This window comes from Mobula birostris, chromosome 12, assembly GCF_030028105.1.
Source record: "Mobula birostris isolate sMobBir1 chromosome 12, sMobBir1.hap1, whole genome shotgun sequence".
In the NCBI taxonomy this organism is placed as follows: domain Eukaryota; kingdom Metazoa; phylum Chordata; class Chondrichthyes; order Myliobatiformes; family Myliobatidae; genus Mobula; species Mobula birostris.
In genome coordinates this window covers 76212292-76231688 of record NC_092381.1, presented here as the reverse complement: position 1 = coordinate 76231688, position 19397 = coordinate 76212292, and the positions used below count along the sequence as shown (strand labels likewise).

Here is a 19397-nt window from a genome sequence, read left to right as displayed (position 1 = left end):
TAGAGAGCTGATAATTCATATTCTGGAAGGTTATTGGATATGAAAGAAATGAACAGTTCATAAAGGGTGGGAAGTTTAGTGAGAGAAAAGATTGGGGTTCCTTGCAAGGAGGTGATGATGCCTGTCTCTGGGTATTTTGGAAGTTGAAGAGGAACACAGGAAGAAATCTTAATCATGAAGGAGTCTAGGGTGGGATGATGATAAGAGTAGAAGATTGAGTACTATTGAAGATTTGGTATTGTATTTGGAATAACAGGTTGCTCAAGAGCCACTACAATAGTCCACCATTTCCATCTGCTTCAAGAAAACCTCCATCATTCCAGTCCTCAAGGAAAATCATGTCCTGGCTCAGTGACTATTGATCATTGCCTTTAAAACTTAAGATAATGAAGTGCTTTGAAAGATTAGCCAACAGCAACACCAGCCTCCTGTTTGACCTTGGCTCCTTGTGATTTGCATACTGGAAAACTAGGTCTCTGGAGGACACTGTATCCCTTGCACTACAAACAGCAGTAGATCACCTTGACAACAAGAATACATTTGTCAGGATGCTCAATATCAATTACAGCACAACTTTCAACAACCGAATACCTAAGAAGATCTCTCCTAACCCTCAGTCTTAGTGCTCAGTTCCATGTTCTACTCCATGTGCTGAAATACAGCAGCATCTTGATCATTTCTAAGTTTGCCAGTATCTCCACTGTTATTAGGTTGGATCAACAACAGTGATACAATGGAGTACAGGTATAAGATCGTAAACCTTGTATCATGGTGTGAGAATGACAACCTAGCTCAAAATGAAAGAGCTGGTTGGGGTATGGGATAGGGTAGGGTGGGGTCGTGCGAGGGTGATCACAACCCTGTCCTTGTCAGTGGAGCTACAATAGAGCTGGTTGATAGTTTCAGGTTCCTAGACATTCATATCATCAGTCACCTCATCTGGTCCATCCATACTGATGTGGTGATTTAAAAAAAAACATTGGTTTCTTGGGCATCTGGAAAATTTGACTTATCCTCAAGAATTCTCTTGAACTATTACAGATGCACTTCAAAAAGCATTTTTATTGGTTGCACATCGATATAGTGTGGCAACTGCTATTCTCTGGACCAATGGAACATGCAGAGAGTAGTAAACACAACCCAGTCCATACTGGATCTTCACTTTCTTCCATGTGATCTATTTTCATAGTGGATTGCTTTAGGAAGGCTTATGGTATCATCAAGGATGCCTAATACCTTTTATCTCTTGTATTTTCTGGGAGAAGATACAGGAGCTTGAAAGTCTGGATGACCATATTCCCCATTGCTATAAAATTACAAAAACAATCACGTCTTTCACATACCTTTCCTTGTGGTACTGCTGCCACATTATTGGACTCTTAATTCTACTTTTCTTGGTTACACAATTATTGTCACTAGCATTTCTTGCACTACTTCAAATTTCACTACAATCTTTGTATCATTCTGTTCTTTCGTAGTAGTTATATTACCATGCATAGCGTTTACTCTGTGAGCTTTGTGTGAAAAGGAATTTCATTGCACTCCAGCATATATAATTATAAGTTAGTCTGAATCTGAGAAATGGAAGTGATGGACTTAGTAAAGAGAAGAAGAAGAGGGGAAAATATTGAAAAAGTATACTAATATTTAAGTAGGAAACCTTGCTAATGTACAAATTATTATGTTTTATACAGAGCATTTGGAGTATTCTGTACAATTTTAGTCTCCTAACATAAGAAAGGAATATACTATTAGACAGAGTGAGTCTTCAGTGCACAAGATTGGTTCCAGACATGCTGTTGTAACAGGGGAGATTAGAGAATATAGTCCAACTGTATTTTCAAGAATAAGAACTGCTTTTTTTTTATTGAAGCGAAAGGGATAACGGGCAAAACGCAAATACTCAGACCTAAGTAGCTTATGTCTTATTCTGAGACTGAACTCTGGCTGATCAATTCAAACCCAGAGTTGGAGCCTCACAAATAGGGGTAGGGCATTTAGGAGTGAAATGAGAAGTTTTCATACTCAGTGGGTAGTGAACTATTGGAATTCTGAGGGTTGTGGAGGCTTGGTCTTTTATGTTCATTCAAAACAAGGATTGGTAGATTTCTGGATTCTAATTGAATCAAGGAATATGTAGATACTGCAGTAAAATGGTACAGGTGTAAAATTGGCAATGATCTCAATGAATAGTGAGGAAGGTTTTAAGGACTAGGTGGCTGCTGTTATTTTTTGGTTGTTTTGAAAAAGATTATAGTAATAGGGAATGATTGAGATCTAGACTTAATATCCAAAGGTAGTATGGTTAAAGATGAGGTGTAGTCTATATGAAGTATCTTCCAGCTTTAAAAATAGGTGACACATTTGAATGAAGTTCAGAATCGGAGTCAGAATCAGATTAATATCACCAACAAATTAGTTGTTATGCGGTAGCTGTACACTGCAATACACAATAAAAATTATTAAAAACATTAAGTAAATAGTGCATGAAGAGAAAAAAGCATTAAGAGCATTAATGATGGCAGAGGGGAAGAAGCTATACCTGAATCATTGAGTATGTGCCTTCAGGCTCCTCTACCACCTCCCTGATGGTAGCGGTGAGAAGAGGGTATGTCCTGGGTGATGAGGGTCCTTAATGATGGATACTGTCTTTTTGAAACATTGCTCCTTGAAGATGTCCTGGATGCTGGGGAGGCCAATACCGATGATGGAGCTAACTGAGTTCACAACTTTCTACAGCTTATTTTTATCCTGTGCGCACCCCCCCACCCCCATCCCAGCCCATACCAGATGGTGGTTAAGCTTTTTGAAAAGAAGTAGTTTTGATGTTAAAGTACAGTTTATAGAGCAGAAAAACAAATAGCAACAGTTCAGAAGCAGTGGAGAATATTCCTTTGCCCAAGATAGGCAGTGTGTTCCACATCATTGAACCTGTGATGTAAGCTGAAATGTGTCCTTATTCAAGACCATGTTTCTGAAGCAGTCAAACTACATTGCTGGAGAAATGCTAAAGGATGTAAATGAAGAGAAAGGAGATCTATTAGGAACTTGCTTCTCGGCAACTATCTTTAGGACAATTGATGTAAATTTTTAATCTGGACAGGTTTGGTTAAATCAGATGGTCTATTCTTCTGCATGGTGTCTTTGTATATCTTTTGTATTTTCACTGCTGTGTCACTGATTATTGTTTGTTGTTGACTGAGAGATCACTTTCTGAATGAAACTTTGAAATTTCATTCATGGCAGATACAAAATCAATTTGTTCAAACATGTTTAAGTTCTGAAAGTATTAATTATAAATAGTGACAACATTGAAGTGATATATTTTATTAACAGTAGAATGCTGCTCTTCAATCAAGACAACATGTAAAGTGACAAATCCACACGCGTCTCCTGGAACGTTTCAACAGCAGAAGACTCATCCATTGTGGTATCAGGCAAGGTAAGCATTTGCAACACAAGTTCTGTCCATTTTTTTGGTAATAAAATGCTGATGAAATGGGCAACAAAATTAAATGAATAGCAATTTAAATTGAAAGACTTTTCCCTAAAAAGTGTTATTGGTAATATAGCAGACAGTAATGAAAGACGAGCGATTATTAACTGTTAAGAAGCGCTGAATCACCATGCTATTTTTCCTCCTGATTTCCATGCTGTGAATAGTTTCTTTCAACGAAATAATGAAGTTAGCATTTTGAAGAGCTTGACATAAAAACATTAAAAAATTAATATCAAAATAACAAAATTTGAACATATTCTTGCAGTATGATAGGAGTATCAAAGATGCCTTCTTTTAGAATTAAGTTTCAAAGTTTTTCTTCTTAAGACTGTTGGCGTATTATAGTTAAATATAAAATAGTATTGCAGATTGGATACTTCCTGCTTGTATTACTACACCAGCTCCTGAGCATATTTAGAATCTTCATCCAGGCTAATGTTCCTAAACTTAGTGGTACTAAACAGATGTTTAGGTCACTGCTCTCTTGATAATCTAAACCCTCCTACTAATGTGCAAAATTTGTATCTTTTCCTTGTTATCCTTTATATCTTTTTACGAATTTTTTGATATTACTTGCATGTGGTAAAATTGGACATTTTAAAGAAATTTAGTTGAAATTCATTAACTTTCTGTCTCTAAGAAACAAAATCAAACTCTATAATATGCATTTTCAAAGTCTCAAGTTTTTAATTTCTTGTTTGTGCTTCCAAAATAATGGTAAGACTGGGATTAAGATGCTGCTGTTAACATGCAAGTTTCAAAAATTGGTGTTAAAATTTTGGTATTTTGAATGAAACTGCAGACATTTGTTCTGCTCATTTTGCAGGAACAGGTGCTACATATGTGAGATGATAAATGACATTTTCACATGTTATTGCTGCCAACAGCAAAGGATATGTTGGCTAATTCTGGCTATTAAGTATGTTACCTTTACAAGTATACATGTTGTAACATCCAGATCTTAGGGTTGGAATGAATATGGCTTCAATTAACTGATCCTGCAATACTACTTGATCTTCTTTCCATGCAAAACAATTAAAAATCAAACTAATCTTGTAGGGTTGGGCAAATTACTCCACAGATGCTGCATTATTGACTTTCATATCAAACTGAATGACTTTTCTCCTCCATAGTGTATGCCATAGAAACATAGAAAACATACAGCACAATACAGGCCCTTCAGCCCACAAAACTGTGCTGAACATGTCCCAACCTTAGAACTACCTGTGCTTTACCCATAGCCCTCTATTTTTCTAAGCTCCATATAGCCATCCAGGAGTCTCTTAAAAGACCCTATCGTTTCCGCCGCTGCCGGCAGCCCATTCCACGCGCTCACCACTCTCTGCATTTAAAAAAAATTACCCCTGACATCTCCTCTGTGCCTACTTCCAAGCACCTTAAAACTATGCCCTCTCGTGCTGGCCATTTCAGCCCTGGGGAAGAGCCTCTGAACTATGCACACGATCAATGCCTCTCATTATCTTGTACACGTCTACCAGGTCACCTGTCATCCTCCATTGCTCCAAGGAGAAAAGGTCTAGTTCACTCAACCTATTCTCATAAGGCAGGTTCCCCAATCCAGCCAACATCCTTGTAAAACTCCTCTGCACCCTTTCTATGGTTTCCACGTCTTTCCTGTAGTGAGGTGACCAGAATTAAGCACAGTACTCCAAGTGGGGTCTGACCAGGGTCCTGTATTGCTGCAACATTACCTCCTGGCTCTTAAACTCAATCCCACAGCTGAAGAAGCCCAATGCACCGTATGTCTTCTTAACCACGGAGTCAACCTACATAGCAGCTTTGAGTGTCCTATGGACTCAGACCCCAAGATCCCTCTGATCCTCCACACTGCTCAGAATGTTACCATTAATGCTATATTCTGCCATCATACTTGACCTACCAAAATGAACCATCTCACACTTATCTGGGTTGAACTCCATCTGCCACTTCTCAGCCCAGTTTTGCATCCTATTGATATCCCGCTGTAACCTCTGACAGCCCTGCACGCTATCCACAACATCCCCAAACTTTGTGTCATCAGCAAATTTACTAGCCCATCTCTCCACTTCCTCATCCAGGTCATTTATAAAAATCACGAAGAGTAGGGGTCCCAGAGCAGATCCCTGAGGCACACCACTGGTCACCGGCCTCCATGCAGAATATGACCCGTCTACAACCACTCTTTGCTTTCTGTGGGCAAGCCAGTTCTGGGTCCACAAAGCAATGTCCCCTTGGATCCCATGCCTCCTTACTTTCTCAATAAGTCTTGTATGGGGTACCTTATCAAATGCCTTGCTAAAATCCATATATATTACATCTACGACTCTACCTTCATCAATGTGTTTAGTCACAGCCTCAAAAAATTCGATCAGGGTCTTAAGGCACAACCTGCCTTTGACAAAGCCGTGCTGACTATTCCTAATCATATTATGCCTCTCCAAATGTTCATAAATCCTGCCTCTCAGGATCTTCTCCATCAACTTACCAACCACTGAAGTAAGACTCACTGGCCTATAATTTCCTGGGCTATCCCTACTCCCTTTCTTGAATAAGGGAATACTTCAACGTGCCATGTTGAAGTATTCTGTTGTTATCTACATTGTAGTAAATAATAAATGAGACAGAGACTTAAAATGTACTGCTTGGTCTTCATTTGAATTGAGTACCTGGAATTTTTGCAGAGCCAAGTTTCCATGTCCAAGATCATCATATTTTTCTTACAAACTGCAATTTTAATTCAAAATTCCTAAGCACTGCATAAATCTATTAAAGCAATCTTGTTTTATTTTCTGGAACTTCAGAACTGAATTTCTTGAATCCAGAGGATGTGTTTGAGAGGCTGTTACCTAGCAGGAAATTTTTTAAGTCCTCAGTGTTCAGCCAAGCCATTAACAATAGCACCGAGAGAAAAGCAACGAAAGAAGCAAAATTAAGACCAGTCTTCTTCATCAACATCTTAAAGAAGTTAATAGGAGTCCCATACCTGTATTGCTGTAAAATCTGGATTGTTGGATTTTAAATTGGAGGAAAGCTTTTTGTAGCTTGTAGAATCTATGCATAAATAAGACTTCAAGATAACGTTTTTTAAACAATATTGCGGTAAAGGGAATTGTATTCTTGCACAATTTCCACATCTACCATTGCTTATTCTTCCTAATTTTGGTGTCATCATAGAATTTAATAGGGAATGTATAACTTGATCACAAAGTACTTCAGGGTTTTCATCAAGGGAATGGGGCTTTTTACTGTTATCCATTATCCCTGCAGTGCAGCTCAAATTATTTCCTAAGTCCTGGCAAGTACATCTTAAACCTGGTGTGCCTGTGCTGTAGGAGCTCTTGTGAAACAACTCACCGGGGGATCCATCTGTTTAATTCACTGTCATCCCAAATGCACTATTGCCTGCACAAATTCATGAGTGATCCCTTTTTATTCTTCTGGCCTTATTTCATTTTTGCTGCAGTTTCTATGTGTGACATTTGTATAGCCTCAGACTGAAACTATAGTTAATTTATGTGCCAACATGTGGGGGTGTTTCAAAATTCAATACACAGTTTTTCTGAAACTCTACAACTATGATAATTATAGATTCAGGCATTTCTTTGAAGAATTTTACAAATAAGTTGTCATTTGCAAATCTGAAACATCTTTTGTTTTCTTTCTGTATTATACCTCTCCACCTTTGTTTACTATTATATCATTAATCCACACAGCACAAATGAATGAAATTGGTCAAAGTCTACATGCAGAAATCAACTGCATTTTGAAAGACACGTGTTGCATTCTTTTAAAGCAAAGTACACAAATATAGTGTAAGCTTTGCATATTTGACATGCATTACCAGCACAAAATTGTCAGTGGTGTAATAAAACATTATTGTTAAGTTGACATTTTTCCCCATTGGTTAAAGCTGGATTTAGGAAAACCTAGACACTGGTATTTTATTTCTACATGTGCCATAGTTCTTTTCTAAATGCACATTCTTGAAATGGACAATCACTCAAATAAAAACTCCTATTAGCTTGTATTCTTACATATTTGATTAGTGGTAAGGCAAATGAGCCTGCATTTAAACTGTGTTAATTGAACTCTCTCTGTAAAGGTAATTTTATGGATTCACTCTGCCTATCTTGTGATTATTTGTGTAATGAAAACAAGATTGTGTTTTAAACAGTTAAAATCAGAGGATTTTATCAAAAGTTAAGTTTTATAGGAGAAATAATATGTTAACAAACATGAGAAAGAGATTAGAATTGTTATTACTTCCACAGGCAGTTTATCTCCATTAATTTGGGCTGTTTGATTCCAATATCTGTGACACATATGTCTATATATGTGGGAACAAAATACATTAGAGACCAGAAACTTGAAATAAAAGTTTAAAAAAAGTTGTATGAAATTTACCAATGGGGAGAGAGGGATTTCTCCTGATGAAGAATTATCAGCCTGGAAGATTAACTCTGATGTGTGGCATAATGGGTAAATGCCTTTAGGTTATGAGAACACTCAGTCCTCTTTTATTGTCATTTAGAAATGCGTACATGCATTAAGAAATGATACAATGTTTCTCCGGAGTGATATCACAGAAAACAGGACAGACCAAAGACTAACACTGACAGAACCACATAATTATAACATATAGTTACAGCAGTGCAAAGCAATACCATAATTTGATGAAGAACACACCATGGGCACAGTAAAAAAAAAAGTCTCAAAGTCCCGAGTCGATCGACTCCCAAGTCCCCGATAGCAGGCAGCAAAAGGGAGAAACTCCCTGCCATAAACCTCCAGGCACCGTCAACTTGCCGATACCTTGGAAGCAGCCGACCACAGCCGACACTGAGTCCATCCGTTCGAAAAATTCGAGCTTCTGACCAGCCTCTCCGATACAGCCTCCCGAGCGTCATCCTCTGTTGAGCGCCTTTGACCTCTCCCCGGCCACTGAAACACGCAAAGCCGAGGATTTCGGGGCCTTTAGCTCCGGAGATTCCGGTTACCACATAGTAGCAGTGGCAGCGAAGCGGGCACTTCAGAAGTTTTCCAGATGTTCCTCTGTACTCTCACATCTGTCTCCATCAAATCAGGATTGTGCACGGTCCCCTACTTGACAGATAACAGATATCATCACGAAGTGGCCGCGCGCGCTGCCATCGCGCCGCCATCTTCTCCCCCCTCCCCTTTTACTCATTACCCTTTTACGCCTTTTTAATCATTAGCACAGTTTCAGTGAAGTATCTTTTATGACAATCTTCCAAAATGCTGTTATTGATACAAAGAGAAGGGGGCTTTGAGTATTCAATATTCCTTAAGATTCTCCATTTAAATTACTTAAATTTATTTGTTCATTCTATCGGATAACAACAACCAGATAATCCTGTGCTTCACCATTTAACTACAGCATGAGTATTTTGCATATAGATCATGCAACCTCAGGTACGACATATGGCAGACAAGATAATAGTTAAATGTGGATAATGCCTTCACTGTATAAAGTCAATATTTTGAATTAATATATTCATATGTCACACATAATTATGAACTTGAGTTGAGAAACCTGAAAAATGTTTAAAATTATAATAACCATTTCCCTTAAATGTAGTGTTGGTACATAATGAAAGAGCATTTCTTATCAAATTTGGAATCCTTATAGAAATTGAATGTTTATGTCTCAAATTTGTTTTAAAATGTAACATCCAGCTGCAATAAGATCATTAGACAAGGAAGCAGAATTAGGCCATTCGTCCCATCGAATCTGCTCCACCTTTCCATCATAGCTGATTTATTATCCCTCTCAAACTCATTTTTCTGCCTTCTTCCTGTAACCTTTGATGCCCTTTTTAATCAAGAACCTATTAACTCCGCTTCAAATATACCCAATGACTTGGCCTCCAGAGCCATTAATGGCAATGAATTCCACAGATTCACTACCCTCTGGCTAAAGAAATTCCTCCTTATCTCTGGACTAAGCGTACGCCCCTCTATTCTGAAGCTGTGCTCTCTGGTCCTAGACTCCCCCAATATAGGCAATATCCTTTCCATATTCACTCTATCTAGAATTTACAATATTCGATAGGTTTCAATGAGATTCTTTTCTCCTCCCATTCTTCTGAACTCTAGGCCAAGAGTCATCAAGCATTCCTGAGATTCTTTTCTCCCCCCATTCTTCTGAACTCTAGGCCAAGAGTCATCAAGCATTCCTCATACTTCAACCTTTCACTCCCAGAATCATTCTTGTGAAACTCCTATGGATCCTCTCCAATTCCTGCATATCCTTTCTTAGATAACGGGCCCCAAACTTATCACAGTACTCCATGCAGTCTGACAAATGCCTTATAAAGCCTCATTATTATATCCTTCTATCCTTTTATATTCTAGTCATCTTGAAATAAATGCTAATATTTCATTTGCCCTCCTTACCACTGACTTAGCTTGCAAGTTAACCTTCAAGTATCCTGCAAGAGGACTCCCAAGTCCCTTTGCCTCTTTGATTTTTGAATTTTCTCCCCTTTTATAAAATAGGCTACATCTTTATTATTTCTACCAAAGTACATGACCATATATTTTCCTACACTATATTCCAGCTGCTAGTGCTTTACCCATTCTCTCAACTGGTCTAAGTCCTCCTGCAGACCTTGCAATTTATAGATATCTATGATCAACGATTGCTGGAAGCCCTTATTTCTAGCATTACTTAACGTACTAAGTACACAATGGCATTTTGTAATTTGGGTATGAGGTGCTGGTTATTTGAAACTGAGAAACAACTTCTGTATAAAGAATTAGGACAACAGGATTAAGAGAATTCATTATTTTTTGGAATTGGGGTGAAAAATCTGAGTTTGGCAATATATAATTGGACAGTCCTGTATAGAAAATTAAGTCCTTCAAAAAAGAATACAAGCATTACACAACAATATTTGAATTCATTGTTGTTTATCAAATGTGGTATACGTTACTTAACTAACTCCTGGGAGAGCAGGAAATATTACTATATTAATCCAGAAAGCTCATTAATGAGCTGATTATATAAAACAAAATTATGGAGATAAGGATTTGATGCTTAATTGGAGTAGTTGGTTGGAATTCAAAAGTAGTAGTGTCATTGCTGGATTTATAGATGGTGCTTGAGCTGTGCTTGGTTGCACAGTCATAAATGTGGAGAGAATAGGACATGGGCAAAGCATGCAACCCTGGTATGCCTGCATTGACAGTCCGTAAAGAGGAAATTTTATTATTGACCTGCATTGACTGTGGTCTCCCAATAAGGAAGTCAGGGATCTCATTGCAGACAGAGGTATAGTGGCCCAGGTTTTAAAGCTTGGTTATTAGTACTGAAGGAATTGTGTTTTGAATGTTGAGCTGTAATCGGTAAACAGTAATTTGATATGTCTTGTAGTTGTCTAGGTGCTCCAAAGTAGACTGGAGAGCCGGAGATGAATGAGGAATTAGTAGGCTTAAGAGAATTCATTAGAAATCAATATTCTTTGGAAGTCTCAATGGGAATGGGGAAAATAATCTGTATTGGTCAATATATAATTAGACGTTCCATTTTAGAAAATTAAGTTCTTCAATAAAAAAGTCAAAACATAGTTACCCTACAATACTTGAATTCATTATTTTTTTCCAAAGTATAGTTCTGCAGTATATATTAATGAATTTTTGAGCGAGTGGACAGATTATTTGAGTAGTTGGTAAGGGGTCTTACAGGGGTGAGATAGATTGGCTGGTTGAGTGATGTCACAGCAACAACCTTGCTCAATGTCAGCAGCACCAAGGAACTGAGTATGGACTTCAAGAAGTGGCAGTCAGGACAACACATGCTACATATTGAATTGTCAGAAGTGGAGAGGGTGAGCAGCTTCAAGTTTCTGGGCATTAATATCTGAGGATCTACCCTGGAACCAACGCATTGATGCATTTATGAAGAAGGGATACCAGCAGCTTGACTTAATTCTTAGTTTGAGGAGATTTTATATGTCACCAGGGACTCATAACTTTCTATATATGTGTAACATGCTGTAACCCAGGCTGCCCACAGATAGCCCCCCCCCCCCACTTCCCCTGCCCCAAATTCCTTATGAGGATTCTGTCTCCTGGCAGGAAGTGGGAGAACATCACCTTTTGATCACACCTCCTCTTGATTCTGCTTGGCAGTTGCGATCCCAGCCCTGAGAGGGATATTGATTCGGAGGATGAACACTTGGATGTGTAGGTTATGCTGCCTTTTGCTAACTCCCCATTGATTGAGGAAGAGACTCCCGACCCTTCTCCCATTGAGTCAGGTGAAGTGGGGGGGCGGTGTGCTATCTGTGGGCAGCCTGGATTACAGCGTGTTACATATGTATGGCAGAAAGTGTTCTGACTGTTTGCATTTTTAGCTTGGTATGGAAGCCCAATGCTCAGGAAGATGAGGGTGCAGATGGTTATAGACTCAGCCAGCTCCATCGCGGTCATATTCCTCCCACCATTGAGGACCTCTTTAGGAGACAGTACCTCAAGAAGGTGACACCTATCTTAAAGACCTTTACCATCCGGGACATGCCCTCTTCTTGTTACTACCGTCATGGAGGATGTGCAGATACCTGAAGACCAACATTCAATGATTTAGGAACAGCTTCTTCCCCACGCTGCAATCAGATTATTGAATGGTCCATGAAGACTACTTTATTATTCTAATTTTGCACCCTTTATTTAATTTTCTAATTTATAGATTTTAATGTCTTTGCAAATAATAAGTTCCACATCATGTCAGTGATAATCTGATTGTGTTTATATCTTTAGGCTAGTTTTTACTAGTATCAGTGTAAAAGATTGTTTGATCTTTACAGTGTGTTTACTTGTTGAATCTTTATATGCACAAATTTGCCATTGCTGTTCTATTTCAAAAGTGTAAGCACTTGGCAGTAAGTATTTTGAGTTTTTTAAGTGGAAAAAAGCAATACATAATTGCCAATTATTTTAATTTTATTTTGATGAATACAGTCACTTTTGGGGATGTAGAGCAAAGTTCTTGATTTGTGAACAGTTTAGATCCCACAAATAATATGTGAATGATCAGATTTTATGTTCTCTTCCACCCTGCCCCTTTCAGGTTTTCAAAGGAATCTTGGCTACAGCCACACAAAAACTCCTGTGCTTAAATTTGAATTATTCTATGGGATCTTTTACATCCACCTGAACAGGTAAACTGGAGGTTGGTTATGTGTCCTATGGTTTCACCCTCAATAGGATATCAGTCTCTTGATATACATTGAAATGCCAATTTTAAAAAAAGCATTTAACTGGAAAATATAAAAATCAAACTAGGTTGCCAGTAAATGAGGCATGCTGATGGCTGAACTGCATTGATCCATTGTAAATATGAAAACTTAATTGACAGGTATTTTTGTGTGTATAAAGCACCTATTACAATTTATTACAATTAATCATTTGGTGTGAGTACTGCAAGTAAACAAAATGCATGTAATTAGCTCACTGTATTAAGATTAGCTGAAACATTGGAATAATTCTGGGTATAATAATGTCATGTCAGTAAATTTGCTACATTTACTATCTTAGGTAAAAGGATCCTACTTTTCTTGCGTTATGGATGAGCAGCCTCCTCAACAGTTTGCTGGTCATGTTGCAGTTTCTGCATTTCAATCACAGGTACAAATTTTAAAGTTATAAATGTCATTGCAGTAAAAATAATCCAAAATTGCTTTCTTTTTCACTGCGATTTTTAAAATTAACCAATTCACTTTCATAACTCAGGATTATTTCATTGGAATTTATTTCCTTTGAAGTACTTTAGAAGTGAAGTTATGGTTGTGATCTGAGAAACACTGTGTTCTATAGATGGCCACATTCTACAACGACCTTTGTGATGATACCCATACAGTCTTTTCTTGGGTTTATGGAAAATCTTTGGCCTGCATCAATATATGGAACCTTTTCAACTCAGCTGAGGATGTTGTGTCTGTGCTTAACCAAAAATTGCATATCTGAAAGTGAAGCAACCACTTGCTTTTGCACTGAATTAACCACTTGCTTTTGCACTGAATTAACAACATGGATAATGTTGCAACGTCTCTGGAGTGCCATTGAATTACTTCATCAAACTTAGACTAATAAGTTTTTAGCATATTTCAACAAGTATGTGAGCTGATGCCACATAATCTAATAGAAGAATATACTAAACTCATTATTAAAAACGCATGTCTCGGAATTCAGATGTGTGAGACAATCCGTGAAGATCATTTTGTGATTAAAAACATAATGGGGGAAGTGTACTGGTGTGCAACGTGTTTGGAAGTGAGCCAACAGCAACATTTACCTTCTGTGAAGTTGTGATTTATTGGATACCAATATTGAACTAATTCAGTTTCAAAAAAATCCTATTTCTGAAACTTGGAAATGCATATTTGATTGCAATATTTGCTTTTGTTGTTTTTGCTTCAATAGTGTGTTTGATAGTCTTGAATCCAATTAAGCATTTGAACTGCGGGCAATTAAATTGGATAGTATTGGGATGACAGTGTGTGATTAATGCAGACTTTTTGATGATCGGGACACAGACTAAACTTTGTGCTACAATCTCTGGTTTGTTTTGAGCCACCAAGGAGCAATAATTGTAAAATTTATGAATGTAATTGTGCCTTTTTTGTGTATCTACCATCAATTAAAATTAGCTCCACTGATGTTATGCCTGCACGTTTTCGAGGACAGATGCTTTGTGGCTGCAGATGGTGGTAGAGATCATTCCATGGGTCTCTGAAGCTTTCTGGATGACGTGGCTGATCATGTGATTTTTACTGACATAACTCAGGTGGCCTTGGTAAATGAGGCAGAGAGAATGCCCTTTACCATAAAAGAGTCTGCAAGTGCACCAGGAAAATAGTAGCTTGAGAGGGCTAACATGACCTTGAGGAATCAAACCTGAAGCTTAATGGCCTTGCATGCATGGCTAGAGGATATATTCCTACCAACTGCACTGTTAACTCATTGTTCTGTGCAATGCATCCCATCCCTTGTCTTAACAAAACATCTATCTATCTAGATTCATATTTGAAATTGATTGGATCATCTCCTCAGATACATAGCATTTACACTTCAACTTCCAGATGCCAATAGCTATTTGGACACAATGGACATATTGAAATATTGCTATTAACCACTTTTCTCCCTCTTAACGGAGAAGTCTACATAACAATGTTGCCAGCAGCAAAGCAGTGGTGTATACATGTGATTTCAATGAATCAAAATGGTGGATGGAATGTTGGTCTTTATTGAAACAGGCAACACAGAGTACTTAGCACAAGCCTAGGGATAATGAAAAATAAGGGTTTACTCTTAACCGTGATCCATTTTCATCATCTCAAATATCTTATGTTTTGGAAACTGCAGTGGTGTAAGCATGAATCTTTAACTTGCCCATTCCACCTCCCCTTACTTTCACTCTACCCCTACATCTTTCTTTCAGGTGGCCAAGATCATCTGCCTGCTCGGCAATGGCAGCTGATCAAAAAGAGAATGATGAAGGTACCTCAACACTCAATTTGGCAGTAACAGCAACACAGCTCAGAATCAAGCACTTAATGTAACTTAGAGGTGGCACCTGCATGTGATGTGTCACCAAGCAGAGCAGGGAGAAAGTGTAGCCCAAATGCTTGCTTCCTTGGAATGAGATTACACATGATTATCATTCCAGTTGACTTGTCTGCTGGCTTTACCACATACAAGGATTTTGAGTTTATATAATACGTTAAAATTCTTCACGCATTAGCTGATGCTTAGCATCCTATTTGACTCTTCCTTTATTAACCATCACACTGCTATGATAGATGACATCTTTACTTACATTATAATATAAGTAGAAGACCCAGTTTCTGAGTGGGTCAATAAATGCTCATCTTCAGCCACGTAACTTCAATTTGCTGGCATTCGATATCCAATTGTTGCCTTTATAGTTCTAGATATATTTTCAAAGGGGCTTTGCAGATAACATGACACTAATTCTAATAGGTTACCAGAATGCTTAGACGGTGCTTTCAAGGAGTGACACTGGCTAGATGAAGTACCAATCATCATCCTCTCGAAGGATAACAATAATCATGTTCTTAACACTGTTAATCCACATTTGGCCTAACCTGTTTTATATCAGTCAGCTTCACTGAGATGAGTCTTCTGGACCTGGTTGTTACCTTGCAAAGCTGTTTATGACTTTCATCATTGTGTGTCAGTACCATCTCACCGATTATCTTGTGGAGTACATAGAAGATGCGCGATAAGGATCTGCACACTGTGATTTGTTCATTTCATTTAGTTTTGGATAAGAAGACTTAATTTCATGAGAAACCAAGGTCTGATAAGTTGGGAACAACTGTGGAATAATGATTTTTTATAAAAGTTTATTCATGGAATATGGATGTAATGGCATAGCCACAATTCATGCTGATTATTATTTTTAGAGAAATAGCACTTTGGGCTGGTTGATGGTGCAATGACATCAGCGCCGGACTCTGGAATGGAGGTTCCCGGGTTCGAACCCAGTCGGGTCTGCTCCCGAGTACGCTCTCCATCCGTGCCGGGTCGAGTGTCGAGATTGCAACTCAACCTCGTAAAATAAAGGGGAAAATGCTGCGAAATGTCTGTGTGGGGAGTGGCGCGCTACACTGTCTCTCTCTCTCTCTGCACCTTGTAAAGACATGAAGAAGACATCGTCCCGCCAACATTGCACACGCACGGACACACGCATGCAGACGCACATGCACGTACATATCAAAAAAAATTATATTAAAAAAAAAGAAATAACACTTTAAAGCATATCAGTACTCATGGAAAAATTCTTCCACAGTTCCTTGTGGTAGGAGATTTCAGGATATTGACCATAACAAATAGAGAAGTGCAGATTTATCTACAAGTCTACTATGTTATTTAAAGGTAGACTTCCAAGTCATCATATGACTGTGTGCTTGATGCCCCTTTCCTTGCATGGGTGGAGTTGAAGAAAGTTAGTTGCATTTTGTAGATAGCCATTTCATATCATTTAGTAGAGAGAGGGAAATTTGAAGGTTGGCTAAGAGTCAAACCAAGTCGATTATTTTTATTTCTTGGATAACCTTGAGCTGAGAGTTTCATGCATCCATGCAAGCAGAGACAGTACCATCATAATCCTATTTGTACCTTGCTGATGTGGAAGAAGTTTTGGAAGTTAGCAGGTTAAGTACATCACTGCAGGGTATCCACATTTACAACAGCTGACTTTTTAGTTAATTGGCAGTCAGTAATAATTATCTTCTCATTAAAGGGATCTGTTGTTAGTTAATAAGTTTTAATTTCAAGAAATAATAAACTCGAGATTCTGCAGATGCTAGAAGTTCAGAATAACACACACAATGCTGGAGGAACTCAGCAGGTCAACCAGTATCCATGGAAAGGATTAAACAGTGGATGTTTTGGGCCGAGGCCCTTTATCAAGACTGGAAAAAAGGTTGAAGAAGCCAGAGTCATAGGTGGGGGGAGTGGTAGGAGTTTAAGCTAGAAGGTGATGACCGAAGCCAGATGGAAGGGGTTGGAGGGGGGGTGTTGGGGATATGAAGTTAGAAGTTGGGAGATGATAGATTGAAAAGGCTGAAGAAGAAGATGAAATCTGATATGAGAGGACAGTAGACCATGCAATAAAGGGATAGAAGAAGTGGTAGGCATGTGAGGAGAAGAGGTAAAAGGGGAGCCAGAGTGGGGGATAGAAAAACTATAAAGTGTTGCTCCTCCAATCTGAGATTGGTTCAGCCTGATAGTTAAGGAGGCATGGTTCAACATGTCAGAATGGGAATGGGGATTGGAATAAAAATGGTTGGCCACCAGGAAGTTAATTTTTTTAACTTTAAGTAGGGCATTTAATAGGGAGCTAATGGTTTTTCCTGTAATCTTCATGAGAACAATGCAATATAGAGTAAGATGTAGATTTTGCAATGAAACATTGGATTAATGCAAATTGTTGACTTGTACATGTTAAATTGCAATTTTGTTATTGCCTAGGGAGAAGTTGTTGATGCAAGCTGTGAATTAATACTGGTTTGCATAATTTAGGAACTAGTTGGTTTTTCATTGTGTTACATGCTCAAGGAGATTTGTTTTTTTTTGTGAGAATGATGTAATGGTCTTTTGGAGGTCACCTGATGTGATTTTCCTGCTGATGTGAGGTCACGTGATGACATGTGCCCCGTGACTATATAAGGGTCGACCCAGGTGACGCAGTTGGTTTTTTTAAGTTTGTAGATTTCCAGGTAGAACGTGCTGTGCCTCTGTTTCTGTTGCGTTTGTTTTTGTAACGCAGTTTCATTTTTTAAAATGGGTGTGCGTTTTGTTGAAAGATTCCATATTACTTGGACTGGAAATTTGTGGCTGGATGTGCCAGTTTATTCAATTTCAACAGTTGAAGGGAGAGTGAAGAATTTATCGAAGGATCAAGAGAAGTCGGCATTGTTTGGCAGTTTAATAAAGAATCAACCTTATTGAGTCTTCGCTGGAGGAGTACCTGCATAGAGATAACTCTTGCCAGAAAGAGCAGAGTTCATGCAAAAAGGTGCGCTCTCTCTCTAAAGGAATTTAAGGTCAGTTGATTAAACTGTTTACTTTCGGCATCGGGAATCCTGTGGACAACCAGCAGTAAAGGTGCGTCTGTGAAGAAATCCTTCTCCAGAGAAGTCTCTCCCAATTGAATGTGTAAAACTGTTTGACTTTCGAAGTTATCATTTTAAGAACTATATCTGACTGTATCGCTTTAAGAACTGTTTTCGCACTTAACGCTTTAAGAACCAGAGCCGAGTGGCGAGTTGGTAAACAACTGCATACCTGTTAACTTCCGGCTGAAGTCTTCGTTTGTTTTCTTTTTTCCCATATCGTTTATCGGTGTTTAATAAATGTTTGGTTATTTTTATATAACCTATCTCGATTGATATTCATTGTTGCTGTTTCCATAACAATTGAATCCAATCTTAGTCATTGAGATCTAGGGTATAGGCAGTACTTAGGGTTCTTCACATCAGAAGTACAGCTCAAAGTCATTGTCACTTGTTCACAAATGCAGATGGCAGAATAAGCTATTCATATAATATTTGCAAAAATCATCTTCTGCCAGTCTGCTTAGGATGATCAATACTATACTTAGCTGATGAAAGTTCATGAGGTTCTGGGAAATAATGCCTGCTTCCTGAATCTCAGCCTCTTCCCAATGAGGGCAGACATTGGTGACAATTCTTGGCTGCTTTCAACATAGAAGCACAGTCTTTGGCTCTCTGGAACAGAGTTTCCAGATCATGACTTCAAACCCTTTGGAAAAGCAATTTATTGCCCAGCTATCTACTGGACAATAGTGATCTATGCCCTGCTGTTCGATTCTGAGATGTGGTCTACCTATAGCAGGCACTGATAGGTACCACCAATACCACCATTGCAAAATCCACTGGAAGTTTATTTCCTGTCAGGTCATCAAGTTCTCAGTTACATCATGTCAGCTTTTTTGGCAGATCATGTAATTAACATCACTGATGTGAGATTTTTGAGATGCACACTAACTCAACCTCCCTCCAGGAACAATCAGAGGAATTTCTTTTGCCTATGGCATCCTTCTGCAGTTTTCTCTTTTTTTCCTGTTATAATGAAGATTCTTTGAATAAAACAAATTATAAAAACAAGCTGGTTTCTGCTTTCTCTGAAATGAAGAGGGCTGAGGGGTGAACTTATCAATGCTGATAAACCATGGGGGACGTAGATCGGGTAGATTTTTTTCCCCCAGTATAGAAGTCCAAAATAAAAGTGCAAAAATTTAAGAATGTGAAGGGAATAATATAAAGGGAACCTGAGAGGCAGGTTTTTGACACAGTGAGCATTTGCACAGGTTCATGAATAGGAAAGG

At 38.4% G+C, this 19397-nt stretch overlaps 1 protein-coding gene across 8 annotated transcripts in view; it reads left to right on the top strand.

Moving 5' to 3' along the window:
* nek7 (NIMA-related kinase 7) overlaps window positions 1–19397 on the top strand; it is a 227554-nt gene that overhangs the window by 82835 nt on the left and 125322 nt on the right. For 6 of the 8 annotated variants that reach the window (XM_072274176.1, XM_072274172.1, XM_072274168.1 and 3 more), the window contains 3 exons: window positions 3337–3442; window positions 12591–12681; window positions 13058–13147. In XM_072274176.1, coding sequence (XP_072130277.1) covers window positions 13085–13147 — 63 coding nt within the window. In that variant the 5' untranslated portion in view covers window positions 3337–3442; window positions 12591–12681; window positions 13058–13084. The remainder of the gene's footprint in view (window positions 1–3336; window positions 3443–12590; window positions 12682–13057; window positions 13148–19397) is intronic. The other 2 variants (XM_072274173.1, XM_072274169.1) reach the window with 1 other exon arrangement.